This window comes from Abrus precatorius, unplaced genomic scaffold, assembly GCF_003935025.1.
Source record: "Abrus precatorius isolate BTA unplaced genomic scaffold, Abrus_2018 Scaffold10, whole genome shotgun sequence".
NCBI lineage: Eukaryota > Viridiplantae > Streptophyta > Magnoliopsida > Fabales > Fabaceae > Abrus > Abrus precatorius.
Window position 1 is genome coordinate 29,249,300 of NW_020874292.1, and position 24,213 is coordinate 29,273,512.

Here is a 24,213-nt window from a genome sequence, read left to right on the forward strand (position 1 = left end):
ATCTGTAAAAGGTATTCCATCCAACATTTAAATTATTGTGTGCACTAATTGATCAACAATGATAGAATATGGGTGATCATAAACAAATCAGAATATATATCTTGTTGGGTATAATTAATCACCTAAAGTTTTAGAGCTCTCTAATACATAGGATGTTAGAAAGGGTTGAGTTAAGGTGGGCCTTGAATTTTGCGTCCAACCCAATAGCACCTTTGAAGTTTGAGTTTTATATCCTCTTAAATCGACCCATAAGCATAGTATATTACAAACAACCTTTCACTTTAAGGTTAAAGTAATGAAGAGATGAGGTTGAAATTTTAGTCAAACTCCCTAACTTTTTCCTCTCTTTATTCTCTCCTTTCCCTTCATGGTTTCTATTTTTCTGTCCCAAAACTTCTTTCTCTATTCGTTTCTCTGCTATTTTATTTTTCTTTTCTTTTATATTTACTCTCTCTCTCTCTCTCTCGGTGATATCTCCAGAATATTTCACTTATTTCGTTCTTCAAAAAGATTAATCATTTATTCATTCATCTATAGGAATAAATATGGTGAGATTTTTATTTTTAAGGATTAATTTGATAATAGATTAACTTTTTTAAGATTAATTTGGAGATAATTTTATAATATTTGAGAAATTAATTTTGTGATGTAATTATATACATAATTTTGTATGATCCAATTGAAAGTTTTAGTAGACAAAAATTCCTAAAATATATTTTTTATCATTAGATAAAATTTACATATTTTTCATCGTATGAATCCTACATCTATAAGAGTCTTATTTGTACAACTATTTATTTAATATGATTCAACATATTAATTTATATTTTAAATTTTGTCAAAGAAACTTGAACCTAGTTATTATCATTATTAGCAAGGTACCTGTGTTATATATGAATATGTTATTTTATACTTTTTTAAACAATGCAATAAAATTATGTATGATATAATATACTGTGATTTGAATTTAAATTATAATATTAAAAATGTTATGATTAATTGATATGTTTTAATGACACAAAAAAATAATAATGACTATTTTAAAAAAAATACACCTATATAAATTAAATATAAAATAAGAATAAAATGTATAAGAAAGGAGAAAAATTAAATTACATCAAGTGAAGTTACATTAATTATTATGTCATTTAAAAATGTTATTAATAAATTTTATTTTAAAATTAATCATTAATTTTTTAAAAATTATTATATGAATTATATTTATTAAATTTTAGATCAGTTTAAAATTATTTGATACTAAATTTATATTTATCAAACTTAATGTAATATATACTTTTGTAACATATAAAAATATGGACTCTTTAATTGTATTCTTATAATTGTTCAATTTTGATTAAATTTAACAAATAATGTAAATAATATATAATTATGATTAAATAGATTAATTAATAAAAATTTTATATAAATTATTCTTCGTCATCTTATGAAATTCGTTTAATATTTTTGTCTCATAATCTTTTTTATATTTTAGATGATCCTTTAAACTTGGCTTTTGGACTTATATTCTTAGGCAAATTAATATAATTAATTTGTCTTTCTATTTTTTCTTTACTAAAATATTAAAAAATTTGTAAATTTATAACTTTGCAATATGTTTCACGAACATAGTGTCAAAATAAATTTGAAAAGTTCTAAATATTTCTCACCCATTAAGTAAAAATATTTAAATTAAAATTGAAGTTTTAAAAAGTAAAATTATAAAAATAAATAAAATATGGATGAAAAAATATTTATTTATGAAAAAATTATAAACATATTATTAAAATTAATGTATTTAATATTTATTTATTTTTACAACGTGAGATACTCTTTTTCACTGACGGTCTGTTATAAAATAAAATAATATTTTACTATATTTAAACTCTTTAAAAATAAGTAAAAATGTTGAGAATATCATAAGAATAATTAGAAAATAGCGAGTTTCTGTTCTCATTCAACGTTGATATCATCTTTAACATTAAAAAATCATCATTCAGACGAAATAAATAACTATACCTATCTTATTGATTCATTGCATTTGAATCATGAATCACGTAGATTGGGCATCAATAATGTAATACTATTATATTAATTATAATACTTAATACTATCTCTTAATCAACACCATTTATATTATAATTTTAATATAACCCAATTCATAATAATCTTGTGACATTAGTTTCAAACTTCGTTTGCAGTGCATGGTTCAGAATAAATTTGGTATCAAAAGATTTTGTGTATAAAAGCCCCCATATAATTTTTCCCAATTCGAAAGAAATTAAGAAATTGTATGATTAAATCACTCATTTTGTGAATAAAACACTCGAAAAACCCATATATGATTAAAGCAAATGCAAATAAATTGGGAATAACATTTATTATGCATTTATCTTGAATGATGAATTTTCTTTGGAGTTAATTTTCTCTCTCTAGGAAGTACTAAATTAAAATGCACATTTAATAGGCAAATAGCCTATGCCTATGTATAATGGTGTTTATGGAATGTTAGCAATTAAAATAAACTGTCTAGTTGAAATATAGTTGCTATGATAAATATGAATAAAAACCAATACACTTAAAAGATTTTAATTTTGTTAATAACTAATTACACACCTAAACAACTAATATATAGATATGGTTTAAAAATATTGCAGGTTGAAAGGAACTTTACTAAGAACTAAGATGGAAATTACTCAATATTTTCTTGTGATGCAAACTTGCAAGAGAAGCAAATAATCTGCCAAAACTTCATTTTTTATTGTAAATAGAATAAATAAATAGAGAATAGTATATGCTGATGACTTTTCAAAAATTGTAGACTGAATAAATTCATATTCTAGAATGTAAGGATCGCAATCGATCGACGACAATTCCAAATACGATTTGCTACTTAAAAGATTTGTCAATATTGAAAAGTAAGAGAGCAAAAATTCAAAGCAAGAAAGTGCAACAAAGAAAGAATACAATAAAATTCAAAGATGTCAACATAACAACGGTCTGTTATGTTATAGTAAGTTTGCAAATCACATATAAAGCTTTAGGAAAAAAGTGTATATTTATTTTTAAAATTATGTTAAATGTAAAAAAGTACAATTTTATTTGAATGACAAGTGTTTTTATGTTCTTCAAATTTACTTTAAAGATAAATTTTTAAACATTTTACTTTTTCTTTTTTTCAAATTCATCTAAATGTAAATCCGAACATTATGCAACTAATTAATTAAAGCTATGCCGTTATGACTAAAATTCTGCCACTATAACTGTCACATTATTTTTTTATTATAATTTTTCCGTTTAATTTATTACTTCATTTGTTTTTATTATATTATCTACATTAATATTTTTTTTTAATTTTTATAATTTCTTGACTTTAAATTTGTATATTTATTTTAAGATTTTAAAACAAATAAAAATAAAATTTTATTAATTTTAAATATATAAAAAAGTAAATGCACATTTTATTCCATATATTAATCCAAAATATAGAAATATATGTTTTAGAAAATTATTTTACATTAATTTTTCTATATTTGTAAAATAAATTGTAAAAAATCATTTATAAAACAATTTTTTTCTAATAAAATTTATAAAACAATTTTATTACATATACTGATCAACATTATATTATATTAATGGTCATATTTGTAATTACAAACGTTGACAAATCCTTATATGGACTTTTTTGGTCAGAACAAATCCTTATGATTAAGTTTTAGAAAATAATAGAAAATTTGAGACTTAAACACCAAGGAACAAAGACTAGTATGATTTCGGCCATGAAAGAGACACAACATTTTTTATTTTGGGTGTGTGCTTGTGTTCAAGCTATTAGACTATTAGTAAAAACAATTTAAGTAATTTTTTAAATAAATTTTTATGAAAAAATATAAAAAATAAATAATTTTTTACGAGTAAAAAATAAATAATTTTTTACGAGTAAAAAATAGCTTATTTTTTATATAAGATAAAAAAGTTCTAAAAAATAGAAAAAACACAAGTTAATTTTTACTTATGAAAGAGTTTAATATTCTTATAAATAATTAGAGAAAAGTTTATCTAAAGTGGACATTGTCTTTCGCATTCTATACAAATATTTTTGGTGTTACACAATTTCTGTGACATTTCCGCAAGATTTTATATGGTAAACATGAACAAATTATTATACAGCCTTATCCATTACGTATTAAACAGGCCTTTCACACTAATATTAAACAGATCTCCTACTTCAATGAACAAGACACTAATGCTTAGTATATAGTAGTTTACGAAATGAGATAAAGAGAATATGAGATTAAATTGAAAGGTGACAACATCAATAGATTGTTAACATGGTGAAAGTAAGCTAGTTGATTGGTATTAATGCTATGAAATCCAACCATCGTTATTTAAAGTTACATGTTTATATATAATTGTCATTTATTACAAATAAAATATTCAATTAAAATCCAAGCTTCCTGGTTGGTGGGTCTAATCTTGGTATTTTATCGTAATTTCGTGGTCTCCATTGCACTCTATCAATCGCTCTCTTTTATTAGAAGTATTCAAACTTCAAACACACACACACACACACACCACATTTACTTTGAATTCATTATCCATGTTTGGTAAACGTCATGGCTTAGAGCATCTGCAATGCACCTCCACCTATTTCTTCTATATAAATCTCTTGTCCAAGGTTAACAATTGAACCACGTAATTTGTAGTTGAAATCGAATCAGTTGGTACCTTAATTACAAGATAGTGGTTACTCTTCTATTCTCAAACAAAGCCCAATTGTATAAGGTACGATCCTTTATTTTCCACACAACAACTATTTTCAATTTCTTGCTTCATCCTTAACAATCATCATCATTGAAAATTTACATATATAAACATGAATATCTCTACCCGATCTCTATGATCTAAAGGGAAGCTTCAACTATTGCTAACATGGCATGCTTATGTTGTTCATTAATTTTGTTTCGTTTTCATGCAAAAGAAATATAATTTATGGCTCTTAAAGAAGGGGTTATGTGCCTACGAGCAAATAATGAGAAAATATTAAATATATTTCATTAAGTATTTTAAACTACTTGAAAGCAGTAATCAATAATATTTTTTTTATATAAAGTCTAAGTAAAGTAAACTGTTATATGTTAGTACTTATTGAAAAAAATAATATTTTTTTTCATAAGTTAAAATCAATTTATACACTTTATATTTTACAATGTCAATTGAAAAAAAATTTAAAAAATAAAAAAATATAAGTTAACTTTAATTTATGAGAAATATTATATCTTTATCTTTTTATTTTTTTTATAAAAGTATTATTGCATAAGTTTACTCAAATTAGATTATAATTAATATTTTTAATAATTAAAAATCTGTTTAAAGATTAGTCATAACTTTGATTATGTGTACTTTTTAGTTTTTCCATCATTTTGAATTCATATAGTGGCATGATATTTTTCCTTTGTTAGTGAAATTCTTGTTGGTCTTGCTGAAGATGGTGCCTAACTTCTTCAAATTGAAGATATATTTATTTGCTTTTAATTAATTATAGCTAATAAAGATTATGCTAACAGATGAACATGAGTTTTGTATCTCGAGATTGGGTGCTTTCATGGGCAATACTACTTTTGGTGTCAGGCACACAACACTCATCACTTGCTCTTGGGAAGACTCAAAATAAGATTCAAACAGATGTTTTTCTATCTCCAAAGTTTGAACTAGGTCCAGGGTCAGTTACAAATAAATATTACTATGATGTTGAGTTCCCAAAGGGTCATATTGCACTCAAGAGTTTCAATGCTGAAATAGTTGATGAAACTGGGAATTCTGTGCCTCTCCAAGAAACTTATCTCCACCATTGGGTTGTTGTGAGGTACTATCAACCAAAAAATGTGTCACACAATAGTCAATCAGGTATTGTTGTGGTGAGAAATAGTGGCTTATGCCAAGGTAATGTTCTTGGACAATATTATGGCATTGGATCTGAAACAAGAGGAACAGCTACAGATATTCCTGATCCTTTTGGAGTAGAAGTTGGTAACCCTACAAAAATTCCATACGGGTATGCGGAGAAATGGGCAATTAATGTACATGCCATTGATACAAGGGGTGTGGAAGATAGGATGGGGTGCATTGAATGTAGATGTGACCTTTATAATGTTACAAAAGATGAAAATGGTAACCCTTTGAGTCCTAATTATAAAGGAGGCTTGCAATGTTGTCCTGATAACTCCCAGTGTAGGATGAGAAAAGGGTTTCAAGGTCCAAAACGAAGCTTATATCTTAAATATACAGTAAAGTGGGTCAACTGGGACAATTTTATGATACCTCTTAAGATTTATATACTTGATGTGACTGATACTTTGACTGTATCAAATAAGTCAAAAGGAATGAGTCCACAACATAACTGCCAGGTAAGTGAATTAGTTATTAAAAAACATATATCATGTCATATGTTTTTGTTTTAAATACATTCATCTCTCTTCAAGTAAGCGTTAATTAATTATATTTTCACTTTATATATTTGTTTTTTTTTTTAATAAATCTTACTTTATATATTCTTATATGTTACTTGTTATTTATTTAGTTTTAAAATTATACATACATTCCTTTTGTATATATGAATCATACACAAAGTATTCTTAAAAATTACAAAACAAAAGAAGTTAATTAGATGTAGTTTTTAGGTAAAAATAATATGTTTAATTAACATTAATCTCAAATGAAGTCAATATTATTATTATTATTATTATTATTATTATTATTATTATTATTATTATATGATTTAAAAAAAAAAACAATATAAAATCATTAGATTATTTAGGGAATTGACCCAGACAACTTTTGAAAATATAAGGGTTCGATGGTGAGTTATACACTTGGTTCTTGGATCATTTCTTCTTAATTAAAAAAAATCAGTCGTCTTAGAGTATTTTTTTTTAATATATATATTGAAATCATGACACTGAATATATAATTATCTTTCTATTAACTTTTGAGATAAAAATAAGGAAAAAAATTCTCAAAATAAGAATATAAACTAATAATATGTGTTACAGAAAGACCAAGAATTTACTCCTGATAGGAGGATACAAGAATTCTTCCACACGTTGTATGTATGTAACACAGATTTATTTGTTACAGGTTGAGTATGATATTGAAGCTTGCAACAAAGACCATAAGAATAGTAGTGGTTGCGTTGATGTGAGAAGAACAAGACTCCCACTGCAAAATGGGGGTTATTTCATTTATGGAGTTGGCCATCAGCATGTTGGTGCCATTGCATCAACTCTATACGGACAGGTGAGGTTGAATAATTATGGTTATTCTTGACCATTCAATATTATTGCTTTCTAGTAACATATGAGTGCATGAGCAAAAACTAAACGTTGCAAAATGCGTGGTATACTATTGTGCCCTTAAAATTAAAGAAGGATTATAAATATGCATCTATTTGTTCTTTCATGTCATTAATTTCAATGAGGATCGTCAACCTTTTTATTTATGACAAAAATTAAGAAATGGTAAACTTTTTTTTTTTTTTTACCATTTTATTAGTAAGAATAGCCTTTCATTGTTTTAATCTTTCTATTGGTATGCTTCTTTTTCTTCATCAAATGGATAACAACAAACACGAAAAAAAATAAAAGGAATAAAAAAGAGTAAAAAACTTTATTTATTTAAAATATTTATAAAATAAATTTATATTTTTTAAACGAATTAATTATATAAAAAAGTTAAAAAAGTGTGTTCAAAAAATATATTACTAACATTTTTTTAAAAGAAAGATAATTGTAACTTTGTAAGATGTCAGAAATCATGAGATGTGAACTAAATATTGGAGTAGTGTTTATTCTTTGAAATTTTGGTGTGTGACAATTTCAGGATGGGAGGGTACTATGCTCTTCAATACCAAAATATGGAAATGGAACTAAAGCTGGAGATGAGAAAGGGTACGTTGTAGGAATGACCACATGTTATCCTCTACCAGGTTCTATCAAGATAACAGATGGTGAAACTTTAACTCTAGAGATTATCTACAGCAACAGCCAAATGCACAGTGGATTAATGGGGCTTTTCTATTTTTTGGTGGCAGAACAAGTGCCACACAAATACCTCTAAGTGCATCTATGAGGCTATTCTATGGTATCTATCCAAGTAAAAATGTTATGATAAAAAATAATAATAAAGTCATCACTGATATGACAAAGAATGTAGCAATTGTTATCTGTCATCAGTTCATTTTTGTAACATGTCATATGATTTCGTGTTGATTGTATTTTGTTCATGATATACATTTTTGGAAGTTCTTTCAAGATAATATAAGTGTCTATTTATATTATCAATTAATTGTGTGTGCGCGCACTTCATTCAAGTGAATTCATTTCATTTAATTCAGATTGATTTTGATTAAAAGAAAAAATTTTAAATACTAAGAAATATTAGACTAAAAAAGTGGATTAAGAATTAAAAAAAATTATTTTTTTATGCTATAATGAATGTAGCATAAAAGAATACGGGTAATAAGAACAAAGCAGACAGAGAAAGTTGGATAATAGACACATAATCTTAATCGATCAAGGGATAATCAAATTTTGTTAAGATGAATTTGGAGGATAGATGAGTTTAAATTAATTAAACTAAATTGAATAGGAACAAAGTAAGTTAGTGCAAATAATTCTAGGAAACTTGAATCAAACCAACTCAAACAAATTTACGAGTTAGTTCAAGTTGAATAACTTAATAGAGAGGATTTTTAATTTTGCTAAGCAAAATTAATTTGAAAAATATTACAAAATAAAAATTAATAATATCATTTACAAAATAAAAAAGGGACATAATTTGAGTTTAGATTTTCTCAAGCCAAAACCTGCCCCAGCATATATCAAGTTTGACACTTAAAAAATCAATACAAAATGATGAACTAATCCAAACCGAAAAAAGAAAAATGCATGTAAATTGACCTGATACCCTTATCGTCGAATATGATTTATTGATTTAATTGCTACCGACTACTATTATTTCATAATAATAATTTTGCATATATCAAATAAATCGTATCTAATAAGGCCAAAAATAAGAAAATCTGGATATCCTGTTTCATATAGAAACCAACCGCACTTTAGAAACTTCTTAGTTTTTACTAATTTTTTCATTCCAATTGATGTTCTCTCTGACACACACTTGCACTTTACGTAACTAAGAAATACACTGATTTCATAGTAGTGCAAATGATGATATTTGCATTCCTTTTGTGATGAGACTAATCGCTATAAGTTTATTAGAATTTAGATTTATCTATTTTAAATTGATTTTCTTTTCTATTTTTTATTTTGTCTTATTAATTTATTGTTTAAATAATTAATTTATAATCACTCAGTATTTAATAAAGTATTTAATAAGATAGTTCATGCGAAAAGAATAACTTTTTATATTTCTTGATAGTAACCGTACACTTGGAGATCTAACATGCCCTGTTCTATAACAGAGCAAGGGGTTCAGGAATGGTAGGTGGGCTGAAAATCCAGCCTTAAAAAAGCAAAAGTTGGCCAGACAAAACCTAAGCCATGTAATAGGAAAGGACTTTAATCAAATGTTTGATTGATAGCCCAAACAAGAACTGAAATCGCAAAATTAAGTATTACAACCTTCAGTAATCGGTTAACCTTCTTGCGTACAGTACACAAGTTTTTAAACTTAGGGATCCTATAATCCTCCTTCCTTCAATAACTTCAAAATTTTCTTGCAGACTATCTTTTTGGCTGTTTTCTTATGATCAGGACCGTTATACTCACCCTCTTGAATAACCACTCCATTAGATTGTATCTCCATTCTATAAGTAGTGACACCATTATCCCTGCTGACCTCAGGTTTCGATATAACATAACCTTTTTTATGACAGAGTTCATACAATTCTCTGGTGGGATTGAGCTTCAATGTTTCAGGTGTGACAAGTGGTTCCAAAAGGGGCCTTATTTTTTGCCACACAACCTCCTTATTGTAGCCTGAATCAACAAGAATTGCTCCAGCCAAAGACTCAATTATGTCTCCAAGTACCTGTCAAACAATAGGAAAAATCCATGGGTTTTGTAATGGATAAGATAGCTGATCATTACAATCACAAAATAGAAAAGCACTAAACGCTACCAACAATACATTTTTAAATTATGTCAAAGAACTAATGACCCTATAGAAGCGAAAAAAGCAGGTATATGTTGTTTGAACATGAGTTATGACAGACGATTAATATTTGCAAGGACCTTCAACTTTGGAAAAGCACAATATTTTGATCAAAAGAGGCTTAATACATTAGGGTACTAGTTCTCCTTCAACATTCCGTGGGCTTTGAAAACAAGAAAATGGATTGCAGCTTCTAGAAACGGAGTACTATATTGAGTGAAATAACTAATGTATCCTTCCCAGCATTCCAAAAAATTGCAAGAAAAACAGAATAAAAAGCCAGAACATGCTGCCCCTAAAATGAAAAATAAAACGGTACCAATGGATTTTCATGAAAAAACTTACAAATGGGAAAAATTAAAGAGTTCAAAGAATTTTTTAAATTACCCGTGTACTCTTCAACTTTGCTTCCCCCAACCCCCCTCTCTAACCATGGTTGTTAGGCATTCATAATAGCTTTTATAGAACAACTTTCATACCAAATAACATTGCTAAAGAAAAGAAATACGGTCTATGTTGCCTCCCATTGCTTAAAGACCGTGTTTTCTCCAAGGTTCATCCACTATAAAAAATGATATATTTATTTATTTAGTTATTAATTCTCAAGGATAAGGAATCTCTGACGTAAATTTGTCTACAAGGTGAGTGACCATGTATCCATCCCAGAAATTTTAGGATAAATACACCCCCTTCACAATAAAGTCACTTTTGAGGAGCTTTTTTCACTATTCAAACACCACTACAACAGTAATAGTGTAGAGTAGCATTATCTCAATACTTAGACAACAATAACCCAGAGAACCTATAAACCAAATTTTAACAACTAACCTTGGGGAGTGATGTCTCTGAATCCCATCCAGAAGTTGACAATGAAGACAACTTATCAAAATCATGAAGTGTGACAGCAATATCCTTATGCAGTTTTTGTGAGGCATGTAGTACATGTTTGTGCAACCCAGCCTTAATAGCAGACCATGCATAACAATCATTATTCACAGAAGCTGACCTCATGTCAGTTAACTGCCCAGGTGACATGCCAGGATATTCATTGTACAAATGCCAAGTAATCAGAAAATCCAATACTGAATCTCCAAGAAATTCTAATCGCTGCAAGGCAAGGAGTATATATGATTCACAAATTGAGATAAAAGAGAATAACTGGTTACAAGAATATGAGGAAACATATTAGACATATCATGAAGAAAAATGTGTGCAATTACTATTTACTTGGTTCCACCAAAACTTGCAAAAGATAGGCTAGCCAGTATAGAGCTGGTAACAGTTCTGTCCTTCATTTATATATATATGCATGCTAATGTTGCTAATGTATTGTTTCCATATTATGAATAATATCCCGTACCTGATAACATCTAGGAACTTCAGGCAGCATGTAAGAACCATGGGTCAGAGCTTCTAGTAAAAGAGAACAATCACGGAATGGGTACTTTAATAGTGATTCTAGAAAGCTGACATGTACAAGATTCTCCACATGATCATTGAAGTGCCTTTCATAGGGTATGGTATTAAAACTCACTTTAATACCAACTGAATCCATAAACAACAACGCAGCCTTTTCACCACCATTGCTGAGGCAGGCACCAATTAGTGCCTCAACAACATCAGCAACAGTCTTCTTTTTTAATTTTCTTTCTCCACTAACATAAATTTTTGTCTCATTGATAACCAACTCTTTTATTTTAGAACTTATAGATTTATCACCAGGAATGATCCAGGTATTAGGATCAAAAGGCTCATTTTGTATGAAGCCCTGCAACTCAAAAGAATAGTTGTTCAATAAAAAATAAAAACATTATCAGCAAGTACAGTTTCAAGATGATAATGCAAAAATCTAAAACCACAAGTTTCATCTGAGAATAGTACTTGTCATGACAAAATACAGCAGATAAAAACAAAGAATGCTGCAGATTAAAAATCAGCAGCACATTTGAATAAATAGGATTTCCAAATCAGAATACAGATAAGAAATCCTATGAAATCTTAATTTAAATGTGAAGAATGCTGAAGAATATCACCATAACAGATGCAGGGCATATAAATGTAACACAAATATCAGAGAGAAAGAGAGTACCGGAAGTTTAGAACTGCAACCTAACTTACAGAGGGCAGCATTAGAAATTATCTTTTGCCTCTTCAAACTAAGGAGACCTTCATGGTGATTTTGATAGGTTTTAAAAAGCTGTTGGCTGGCAGCATATTTTAAAAAAGAATCTCCAAGAGTCTCTAGAGACTCGTAATGAAAGGTCTCTTTGCATTTTTTTGTAGTGATTGCTTCCAACACCTATGGTGCAAAACAAAGATACCATCAATGCAAATATCTTTAAAATGTTTGACAACAGGAAAAAAGATTGGGAATCTACACATTCAGATAACATCAAGACAAATTAACAAAAGATGCTAGCATAGAATGTTTCCATACAGACAAGTTTCTTCCCAATCTCTTCGCTGAGTATTGGCTCAGGCAATGGGGAGAGGGTAAAAGGAGGGCAGGCCAGAGGGAATTAGTTACCTTCACTGTCCAGAATGCCCTGCTTTCTACCTTTCAGAATCAGAACTACCACACACGCACTCACTCACTCACTCACCCACACACACATAAGTTGTTTATTCTGGAGGAAAAACTTTAAAAACATGATATTTTCTAAATTGTAATGATGAGCAAATTTGCAGAATAGCAGTAGTAGCACACCTTGACTGTTTGAATTTCATTCTGTGTGCAATGATCCAAATGCATCTTTTTCAAATTGAAAGCTCCAAGCAATGACCCAAGTCTATGCATGATTGACGGAATAAATGAGAAAGAATAAATGATCCTATCTGTTATTGGTGACATGATTATAGAGCACACTTCAGGCGGTAATTCAACAAAGCTCTTGCTATCTTCTGAAAAAACACAGTTAAGCTTCAGACTGGATCACTTATTTGTAGTGATTGAAAACAGAAATCACTAAATATGGCTGCAACTTCTTCAGTACAAATACAAACATAATTTGAGAAAGAATAAATTTAGGCATCATAGCATTGATAACTAAAATCTTGTTAAAAGAAGTAGTTACTGATACTACAAATCTCATTCATAAGAAGATTATACATTTACAGTCAGTAACAAGCAAGCCAATATACAGGTAACAACTAAGAAACTGAATTACTGTGTATCACACAAGGAGGCAGGGACCATTTTAATAGTTTTAAATCCCAGAAACAGCAGAAGAAAAAGCAAACTAACAAACCTCATTTCCTTTGCAATTATAATCAGAACAGAGGGCATGTAATGGCATTCAGAAAATTCCAATTCATATATTGGTCATATAGCCAACCCTAATTTTAAGATTCACAAGCATAATCAACTTCCTAGGTACTTTGGTACCCAAAACTGTTGGATTTAACAAAAAAAAGATGTATCACATGCATTTGTGGGCAACAAAGATTTTACATCATTGGTCCAATCTCACCAAGATTAAGGAACAAAAGAAACGAATGGAAAAATCAAAGGTCAAACCTCCTTCCTTCTCATGTCTGCTTCCGTGACAGTAATTTTTAACATGAAAATTGTGCCTTGCTTTAAGCAGCCTTTGATGTTCAAAATGCAATTGAATGCCATGACTGAAAATTATGGGGAAAAAAGATAAATAAGAATAATGCACTCAAGTAGATAAATTAACCTGAAAAAACAGCAACCACAAATAATTATTTACCGTTGCTTATAGTACTTCTTGTATGTAGTAACTTCACCAACCCTTAATTCCAGAGGTGAGTTTCCATCCAATTCTCTTATACCAGTGGTGATATAAATATAACCATTATGGGGTGTACAAACCAATGCATTTTGCAATTTACAAGTGCAAGCTAGACCATTTTTTGTCTGTATATTGGGTGTATGATACTTGCATGAAATATTAGATGGATTTACAGAATTAATGACAAACCAATCAACCAACGGACTGTGCCCTTGAGTAGTAGCCGGAAGCAGAAGATAATCAATTTCAAGATCATCCTCCAAATTGCATCTGTCCAAAACAGTTGCCAACTTTTCCACATTATCATCTATGAGAATTTTAAGGACTGTAACCTGGAATGTTTTACATAAAAGAACCTGGAAAAAAACAATAACTGCATTGGCTTTTCATAACACTTGCAAATATGTCAGATACATTTAAAGCAGAACTGGACAGCATACCTGATCAGGTGAAAGATCAATGGTTCCTTTATATCTTAAGTTTACTGACAAGCTACCTCTGTCAAAACACATATCGTTGAATTGCATGCATCCAATTTCTGGATCAAGCTCAATTCTGGTTGCAAGAAAAATGTCTTGAACTGAGATATCATAACTAAAATGTTGATTTAGCTCCAGTAAATAACAATGGTAGGTTGTGCGACTACTGTATGACACACGATTTACCAATCCAAAAGGTAGATAAGTTGGTTGGTTCTCATCGTAAGGTTCATTTCCTGTAAGAATTTGTTTGATGTTGAATTCAAAGAATTACATGGATAAATTAGTTTCATTGTCATGATATATTATTCAAAAAGGCAGAAGCAGAAGGATAAATGAATAGAAGGCATGTAAGTTACCAAATTCCTCCACCTCTGCTTCTTCAATGACAATGTCAGGGACGAGATTATCTGTCAGAGCTCCAATCTCATGAAGTTGTTTGCATGCTTCAAGGCATGCAATATTCTTTAAGAGTTTTTTGTCACCTTGTACATGAATAGGCTGTAGAGGGCAGCTCTTTGGAAGATACAACGTTCCAGTCTCTTTGTCCCACCTTGCAGTTGGTTTAAAGTACCTGAGAGTTTAATCTAGATGGAATAAATGAAGAACAGGAACTAGGTTGATGCAAAAGAAAACATATCTTCTGTTCATTAAAATGAAGGAAGAAGAATCAACAAGTAATAAGGACAGCAATGAGCTAACTAACCCATCTGCAGGGAGCCGTGAGCAATACAAATGAATCAAAGTAATGCTAGAACTAAGATTGGCAACTGCCTCAGTGCTTGCAACGCGATAAGCTTCCTCATGAAATTGATCACTTTCAAAAGGGTCGCATGGAAGGGAAGAATGACGCAATGACTCCTTCCTCATAATATCCCCACTGGCAAGGTATTTCTCTAGTCGGGAACGTGTAACTGAATCCCCACTGTAATTTCAGAATTAAATAAGGAAGGTGTTTGGGGGAAATTTAATTCAACTATTAAAACATAGATAGAACAAAATAAGAAATGATTGTATACATAATAATATTGAAGTAGTATTTATAATGAAAAAGACAGAAAAAAAATTAATTAAGGTGGTTTGAACAAGTGCAAAAAAGATTACTGGAACCACTAATGAAGAGAATAAATGACATGATTTTTAGTTTGATAAAAAGAAGTAAAGGAAGACCTAGAAAAATTTTAGAGGAAATTATAAAAAAAATATCTAATGATAAATAACAAATCAGAGAATTGACTTTTTGACTGAATTTAATGGCATCGTGTAATCTATGTAGTCAACTTTACCAAATGAGATAAAATTTAGTTGGTGCGATAATTTTGTTTCATGCAGAATGTTAATTAGCACTTGACTAAGTGCTAGAGTGATCATAATACTGAGAGGAGTTATGTAAAAAACTACCTCTCAACCATTAATATGTAATCTGAATTTTGCTTTCTGGCACGGCCTCGGGACTGTATAAAACTGCACACTGTGGGAGATGGGTCAAATCTAATAACCAAATTGCAACTCTGAACATCTAAACCCTCTTCAAGAATTGATGTTGCAACAATGATGTTGACCTGCATATTAAATTATTTGTTGCTTAATAAGAAATTGTATTTGGTTATTAAAATACAGGGGATTATCTAAGAAAGCAACATACCAATCCCATTCGAAATTCTTCCACAATATCATTTTGTTCATTCCTTGATTGATATTGCATTCCAAAATTGTCCCCTGCAATGAATTTAGTTTTCCAGCTATTGTATTTTGGAAGCAAGGCATTCAATAATGCCTCAAGGACAATGGCAGTGATGACTCTTTCCACAAAAACTATGCATCTCATTTCAGTCAAACCCCTGTAATTTTATTATGCATATTAGATATATAAAAAAAGATTGAATACTAATCATAATGACATTAAAAGATCATTGCACACAATCAAACAGTGCTATATTATTTGTCAACTATTTAGAACAAATTTTACTCAGTGAGTATAAAAAGATTAAAATAAATAAATAAATAAATAAAAATTGGAGTTTCACAAATTATGTCACAATCCAAGTTCAACACCCATCTCAACCTGAAGCTAACTATGACAATGTTACATGCAGACAGAAGAAGGACAATAAAGATGCTGAGGTGGACACAAAAAAGGATAATAAACGTGTTAAGGGAGAAAACGAGCAAAATGAAAATTTAGTTAGAAGAGGTGAACACGTGGTAGTAGACCCGAATATTGAGTGCATCAGAAGAAGCACTAGGCAGAGGAAACCAAATAAGAAGTGGTAGGAATTCATTGAAAAGGGAGTTGATTCTGGTATAACCTCCTTCTGCTCATATTCTCTACTCTGCCTTTCCTCTTGCTATTCTCTTCTTCTATCTATCCTAGCCCTCCTAATCTCCTGAGTCTAACATGATATTGCAGGTGTAGAAGATCAATGGCGTAGTGATTGCAGTCCATGCCATCCTTCCCTTGCCACTATTTCTTATTCCTTCGATTGTTATATAGCATTACCGATTGTGGGTTTACGAATGTTATAGATCTTATACCGCTATTATGCCTTCATTCTCATACTGATATATAGTCAATTACTTGATTGGTCATTAATTCATACCCGTGAAGTATTGCGTTAGATTAAATTCTGAAGCATAGCACTGTTATAGACAAGCTCATGTTCTAGAAATTAGACCAAGTGTATTTTCAAGTCAGGGTTCAAGTAGTCACAACCCAACTCTGCCTGATGTCATGCAACACGTTACAATGTATAATTATTTTGATAATCAGTGATAAATAATAAAATTTCTCAACTTAAACTAATACCTTTGCCCATGTCAATATATTTATATGATATGATTTGTCATAAAATAGATTTTTTAAAGCATTCATGAGTTCTAATTATCTACCTTCAAAATTGTATAGCAGCTATGCATAACTTCCCAATTTGAACTTTTTTGCACATTTTTTTCACAATATTGATTCAGCTTATTACTGGCCCAGTCATTATTCGAGACATGTCGCATAGCTAAGCCATGATCTAGCCCAGTTATTAGTTGAGACTCAATATAGTCAACCCAGTACTGGCCCAATTATTTCTTGAGACATGATCAGGCTAGATTTGTATCCAAAAACATGGGCTATCAAATGTTGGGATGGGTTAGGATTAGGTTAAACCATTCAAAATCAGATATCAGGAATAGAAGAGATAGATGAAACTTCAGACTTCACAGTAAATGACCAACCATAAAGACATCTACACGTTCAATAAGAACCTTAAACAGTCTAATATGGACAGGGAAAGCCTAGAGGTAAGACCCATCCATAATAACAACTCACATAATTTCAAAACCACATTAGAAATATTTTGCAAGAAAACTATTCATGATGACAACCTGTACTGAAGTAGAGAGTCAATAAGACAGCAAACTTTGGAGGTTAACAGCCCCATCTCCACAGCAGATTTCATATTGTCACCAATAGACCACTGAGGACCTGAGTAAGAAAACAGTTTTGTAGAAACAAGAAATGCAAGCAAAAGATTTATATTTAAAGTTCAGGAATTCTCTCAATGGTTGTAGAATCATTACCAGATGGTAAGTATGTTTTCAGTGTAAGCATACTAGCCAAACTGAAGTTCTTAACAACCTGATCACCAGAGGTACCCCATGAAAATGATTCCAATTCATTGGAAGATGACAATTCTGCAGCCTGTCATAGAAACAAACAATTGTTGTCAATTATGAAACCAAGAAGAGACATAAGGATCATTAATTCATCACAGTGTAGGGCAAGAACCTTGAAAGCCAACCAAACACCAAGCTCATCCAAGCAAAATATTAAAGCAGAATAAATCTTTGTTATTCTCTTGTGTGCAGACTCAGCAGACGATTTAGTGAAATCTGGACTTCTTAGAGAGAGTTCATGCTGAGGAAAAGAAAATTCATTGTCAATAACTTCAAGGAAATAATCAACTATGATCTGATAAAGAAATGCAGAATTTTTACAGTAGCACTAAACAGAAAATAAAGTGATCCAGATAAATACAGGAAGATGACAGGAGTCGCAATTGAGAATTAATACAAACACAGTATGTCAGTAAAATGACCTAGAGACTCATATTTCTACTTTCAACAAGCAGGCAATTTTTCTTTTTCCTCATTGTTTCTGAGCATTTATTGAAAATTGATCTCCTCAAATGTACACACCTGTTGTTTTAATGTCTTGAGTTGAACTGCTAATTCTTCAAATAATGCAAATTGAATTCCATTTTCCCTGTAAAACTTGAATTTTGGGGTTGAGGTTGGTATGAACTCTGCAATGACAGCTTCACTTACACATGTATATACCTTCAATTCAGAGGGGAAAAAAGGTCAAACAAATGATACATAACAAACCAATGGTTTGCGCCTCAACATGAGTATTAATTACATAAGAATAAATTATCCTATCCACATTGCAAATAATCTTTCTAGCGTAGGTGTAAGTTCCACTTGCTCTAGGCATGTTAACATCCACAAGGGACTAAATAGTTACAAATGCTCCTTAAAAACTAACAAAATAACTGCTAGAAATAATTACAAAGGAACAAATAAGATAACAATTTACATAACATTAATTCCTATTCTGATACTTCTTGCGATAAAACATGTCACTCGAACTAGCATCCCTAACAGTAGGCCCTATCAATAATATTCCTTAATGTCACTAAGTATGGTAAACTTCAAAACACCAATGTTAATAGAATTATACTAAGTAGCTAAAGGGAAAAAATATTATCATGGAATACAATAACACAAATAGAAATGAGAAAGCAAAAAAAAAAAAAAAAACTATACACAAGGGGGAGAAATAAAAGGTAACCTTTGAATGCATTAGACTCATTAGTTTCCAAATATTTTCTGACAAGGTCAATGCAGAATTTCCAACTGGATTAAAATTAAAAGATTAGAAAAAGAAAAATCAACATCAGAAAATTAATAAGCTAGCAATGCAAAGAGATATAAAGAAACTTTCTCTATGCATGCATACCTTTTGCCTTAATTGGAGATGCAGTCATGCCAAAAATTCGAGGGAGTTCAGAGATACCAGATTTTAACTGGTGATGATAAAACTCCTGCATGCAACCCAATCTTACAAAGTAACAACTACTTACACAACACAAACTACAACCTCATGATGCAGATGATGTGTCATGCATAACAAGGACATAACAGTTTACAATACAAGATTTAATAGTCCTCAAACAAACTCTTACAGAACAAAATAAAAGTAGACAAAGCATGATACTGCTGAACAATATCTTCTCACCAATTAAAATTATAATCTCATTCCAAGGAGGAAAGTCAACAATGCAACAAATTTTCAAAAAGCATGCATCAGAAATGGCTACTTACTGCATCCATAAGATCTATGGTCAACATCAAGTCCTTTTTCATATTATCTTTGGAAAATGCAGTAGTTCAGAGTCCAGACCAAATATTGTCACCAGAAGTTCATTGCCATTTGCCATTCATATTATAACATACTGTGACTAGGGTGTGTTTGATAAAAATGCTCAATTAAGTACTCCAATAAGAGTTGATCAAATTTATCAAATATTCAACTTTTGATAAGCTTCGCCATTAATTTTATAGAAATAAGCTAAGCTAAAAAGTGCATATAAAATTTCATAAATCAATTTTATAAGCTTAACCAAACACCTGCTTAAGTGCTTGATGTTAATGATAAGATAGAAAGAAATAAGCTTCACATAAGCCCGATTAGTTGGCCTTCAAACATATCAAATTTTCCCTTTTTGCCCCTTTCCACAGGTCTTTGAACCTTGTCATATTCATAGTTATCAATAGCAGGCTATAGCAGAAAAGCAGAGCAGAGCAGCCATAGGCCACTATAAAATTTGAGCATAGCAGTTTTGAATAGCAGCTGTAGCACTGCTATAGCAGCGCATGAGTGAAACTTTTCAAAGAAAATTCATTTTTGCCCTAGGAAAACACTGCTTTGAGGGTGTTTTTTACTTTTATTGTTATTTACTTATATGTTTTGCCTAAGAACTGTGACTTCTTATTTTTAAATTATGAATATGTCTGTGTGTGGAAGACCAGCGCAATATCATCACATATCAATCAAAATCACCCAATTCTGATTTGTACAATCTTTTATGATTAATGTAAATAGAATCAATTTATTTCCTGTCTTTTTCTTATTTAGGTACAGTGTTTATAGTCAGGGCTAGATTACCACTCAGGTTTATTCCTCTTTTACCCTTTTTATACCACTGTTGTATTCTTGGTTCAATGAGATAAATATACAATATATTTCCGCACATTGCTTTTGAGTTTTTTTAAAAAGCTTTTAGCACTTATATATAGTATAAATTATTTAATTTATATATAAAATTTCTAAATAACGGTCACTCACTGTGCACTATCCTACTATAGCATTTTTAGAATCAGGCACGAGATTGATAACTATGGTTGTATTACCCAAGGAAAAAGAATGTTAAAGGTCAATGACTCAGAAGGGAATTTACAACATATTAATGAAGAACATAACAAAAATCATTATTGTAATTAGAGTTAGTAAGCAATTCAAAGACACAAACCATAGAAAATCATGGAGAGGGTATAACACTTACAGTCATGATGCATGCATAAGGGTGTCTACCCCTAGCATGATGACATTCATCCATTATTAAAACCTTAATCATTTTCAGCTTGATAAAGCTGTGCCTCAAGCATTCAAGCAATATAGAAGGCGTCATGACAAGCACCTACACATACAAATGCGTTAAATATGTGTAAAGCAGATTCATACAACTAACAACAACATCAAAAATATAACTAATTAAGTTAAGACTTAAGGAACTGAAAACTAATTAAAAATGTATAATACAAACATATTAAGTTAGCAAAAGGAAAACAACAGACACCCAACTGGAATGTCACACATGATACAAACAGATAAACAATGGTTATGCAAAGTAGATTCATATAACTAACAACGGAATCCTCCATTTCTGATTGAAATGCAAAAGGCCTCACCTCATGTTTCTCCATTTCTTGTTTCCACATAGCAGCATCCCAGAAATCAACTCTCATATCTCCCCAATACATTCCCACTTTTAAATCAGTGTGCATTTTCAAGGCTTTAGCTTGCTAAAATTTACAAGTGAATAGCAAAAGTTAAAAGATAATGAAGAACAGCATAATGAAAGTACCCATCCATTACATAGCTCCTCAATCAGCACATGGCAACTAATTATCTAACCCAAATTAACAAAGGCATAATAGAGAAAAAAGTGTCATACTTGAGACACCAAAACAACTTTAGGAACCAAGAACACTGCAATGAAAGGAGAAGGCTTTCTTAGATGATAAGCATAGCTGCGAAGAAGCATGATGGCTATCAAAGTCTTGCCGGAACCAGTCTCCAAGTACACAATGGTATTTTCACGGATAGCCTTATCCAATGCTTCAAGCTGATAGCTACAGAAAAAGAAAAAAAAAATCAACTCAACATCAATGAGAAAGGGATGATCACACTCAACACTAGAGAAGTGTAAATATCTACACATGAAACTCACCTTCTAGCAAATTGAAGAACATTGGGAACAATCTGCTGTTGGCTATGGGTATCTATATTCATTGAGTGCACTTCTTCCATTATTTGCTTCTTTGATGAAACAACCTGCAGTCAAACTCCAAAGAAAGAAAATCACCTATCACCAAAACGATCAACCCTCTCCATGATACAAAAAGCAGAAAAAGAAAACCCAAAAACAAGAAATCGAGAGTGAAAGTGGGAAAGGTCCTATCTTTACCTACAGAGCAGTGAAGTGAGAGTGAGAAGGTTAGTGGGTGTGTGCCTATTTAACGCAAACAAAAAGTAGTAGAACCAGTGTACTACTACTTGTTCCCTAAGCAGCTTGAGAGAGCGGGAGTTGCACGTGGCAAAAAAAGACACGCCAGAGTGGCACTACTAGGAGTCAAGAAGGGTCACATTGACCTTTGCGGTGTGTGCCCGTGACATAGTAAAAATTGTTTGGATTTAAGCTGAAAAATCACTGTAAAATTATATCCTGACTTTGAAAACAGGTAGAAACTGTAAAGGGTGAATTCAATCTGAAAATTACAATCAACATTGTTTTAAGTGAATGTGAATTCACTTGCATTGTGAAAGTAAATATAATAATAACATTAAAATAAACATGAAAATTGTAAAATCAAACATGCTTGATTCTCAGTAACATTTTACAGTTACAAGGACGATGGTTCGTATCTCTCAAGCCTCGGCAACTTAATTATTATGGGGCGATAGTGTTGACTACATTGGGAAAGCGCTGCGTTGGGACCACACGGATTGGTGAGTGAGTTACAAGGAATGTGAAGGAATATCTCAGTGTCACGCTCTGTTTATATTTCATTTCTCTTTTTCGTGTGATGCCGAGGATTTGGGTCAAATTGATTCCTTGTTCCATTTTTAAATTTTGTTTCTAAAATATTTTAAAATAATAATTTTTAAAAATATAATAATATTTTTTCTTAATTTTAATATACCCTAACATGATATTTTAATATAACTTTATTGAATAATCATTTAATTGTGTTATGTTACTAATAAGACCATAAGTTGTGAACAAGTGTCAATCATAGAGTAAATATTAATTTAACTAAGACATTTCTCGCGTATCCTAACAATTATTCCAATTCTTTGCCTGAAAGATTATTGAGTTAAGGTTGCAACTTTTTATATTTAAAGGTTTACATATATTTTTAGGAGAAATGTGTTGTCATTAAAATTTATTAAAAAATTATAAAATATAAAAAAATATTAATTTAAAATTAAGACTTACATTATTTTTATAATTTTTAATAAATTTTAATTAATAATAAAATACAATACAAATAATGTGTTAGAAAATATGTTAATTTTTTTATAAATATTTATATTTATTTGTAATAACATCGCTTTTTTTTTATTGTGATAATCTTATATAAATCTATTATTCGTACAAAAATTGTACGAAGAATAGTAACAAAAAATAAGCTTGTTTGTAATTAAGATTTAATATATTGAATAATGATTATTAAAGAAATAAAATTGGAATGGAACATATGATAAATATTTTATTTTATATTACATTTAATATGATTTTATAAATTGAGAGTGTTAGACATATATAGCATATATATTAATGGATTTGGATTCTCTTATAACCTTGTTAAGATAAATTTATTTTTATTTAAATGAATAAAGATTAGCTTAAATAAAAATATTCTTCACTCATAAAATGGATTAGATAGATCAAGATGAAGATAAGATAGTTGAGAAAAAAGATAAGTTATGTGTCTCTCTTAAAATAGTGTCACTCCACTTTTATTAACAATATTATGAAAAATTAAACACTATCACCATATAATCAATAAAAATTATCCAATAAAAATAAAGTATTAGAAAAATTAACTTGAAAGAGGAAAAAAATTAAATTTAGAGGAGTAAAAGTGATGCATCTTCTTAATATGCAAAACAATAAAGATGCAATCAAAAGCATCTTAATGATTAAGGACATGAGAAAAATAGGTCATTGCATAGATTTTCATGTTCATTTCATAGTTTGAGTTGTGTGTGAGAAGGGAAGAACTTAATAGATTCTTTTTAGTGAGTTCTAAGGGAGGAACCAAAATTTTATGACAAGTCAAAAATGTCATATCAATCAAATTCCAAGATAGTGGTAGATTCACTCAAACAAAAATATAATTAAACATTTTATTTGTGCGTAATTTAGAGATAATGTAAAATTATATATGTACTGATATTTATAAATGTT

The 24,213-nt window shown here is 30.1% G+C and overlaps 2 protein-coding genes across 2 annotated transcripts; one reads left to right on the forward strand and one right to left on the reverse strand.

The window, feature by feature from the left end:
• Nucleotides 1-4,661: 4,661 nt before the first annotated feature.
• Nucleotides 4,662-8,167, forward strand: LOC113852419. Its single transcript, XM_027482673.1, has 4 exons — nt 4,662-4,782; nt 5,565-6,404; nt 7,135-7,293; nt 7,876-8,167. Exons 2-4 carry the CDS (start codon nt 5,565-5,567, stop codon nt 8,110-8,112), a joined length of 1,236 nt encoding a protein of 411 aa, XP_027338474.1. The 5' UTR covers nt 4,662-4,782; the 3' UTR covers nt 8,113-8,167.
• Nucleotides 8,168-9,696: 1,529 nt separating this feature from the next.
• LOC113849096 (endoribonuclease Dicer homolog 2) lies at nt 9,697-22,069 on the reverse strand. The gene is made up of 22 exons (XM_027478716.1): nt 21,970-22,069; nt 21,694-21,871; nt 21,428-21,541; nt 21,022-21,156; nt 19,416-19,500; nt 19,248-19,312; nt 18,593-18,733; nt 18,183-18,311; nt 17,975-18,095; nt 17,780-17,879; nt 16,050-16,245; nt 15,806-15,966; nt 15,111-15,329; nt 14,764-14,978; nt 14,366-14,640; nt 13,884-14,281; nt 13,688-13,791; nt 12,878-13,071; nt 12,260-12,469; nt 11,531-11,938; nt 10,999-11,277; nt 9,697-10,047 (listed from the first exon to the last, which is right to left on the reverse strand). Exons 1-22 carry the CDS (start codon nt 22,047-22,049, stop codon nt 9,697-9,699), a joined length of 4,158 nt encoding a protein of 1,385 aa, XP_027334517.1. The 5' UTR covers nt 22,050-22,069.
• Nucleotides 22,070-24,213: the final 2,144 nt, after the last annotated feature.

Bases quoted from the DNA above. Each gene is read 5' to 3' on its own strand.
- LOC113852419 (XM_027482673.1), top strand. From the start codon at position 5,565: ATGAACATGAGTTTTGTATCTCGAGATTGGGTGCTTTCATGGGCAATA. The intron at 6,405-7,134 runs GTAAGTGAATTA...TATTTGTTACAG, and splicing joins GTCCACAACATAACTGCCAG to GTTGAGTATGATATTGAAGC. The intron at 7,294-7,875 runs GTGAGGTTGAAT...TGACAATTTCAG, and splicing joins CATCAACTCTATACGGACAG to GATGGGAGGGTACTATGCTC.
- LOC113849096 (XM_027478716.1), bottom strand. From the start codon at position 22,049: ATGGAAGAAGTGCACTCAATGAATATAGATACCCATAGCCAACAGCAG. The intron at 13,792-13,883 runs GTAAATAATTAT...CATAATTTTCAG, and splicing joins AAGAAGTACTATAAGCAACG to TCATGGCATTCAATTGCATT. The intron at 11,278-11,530 runs GTACGGGATATT...CTTGCCTTGCAG, and splicing joins AAGTTCCTAGATGTTATCAG to CGATTAGAATTTCTTGGAGA.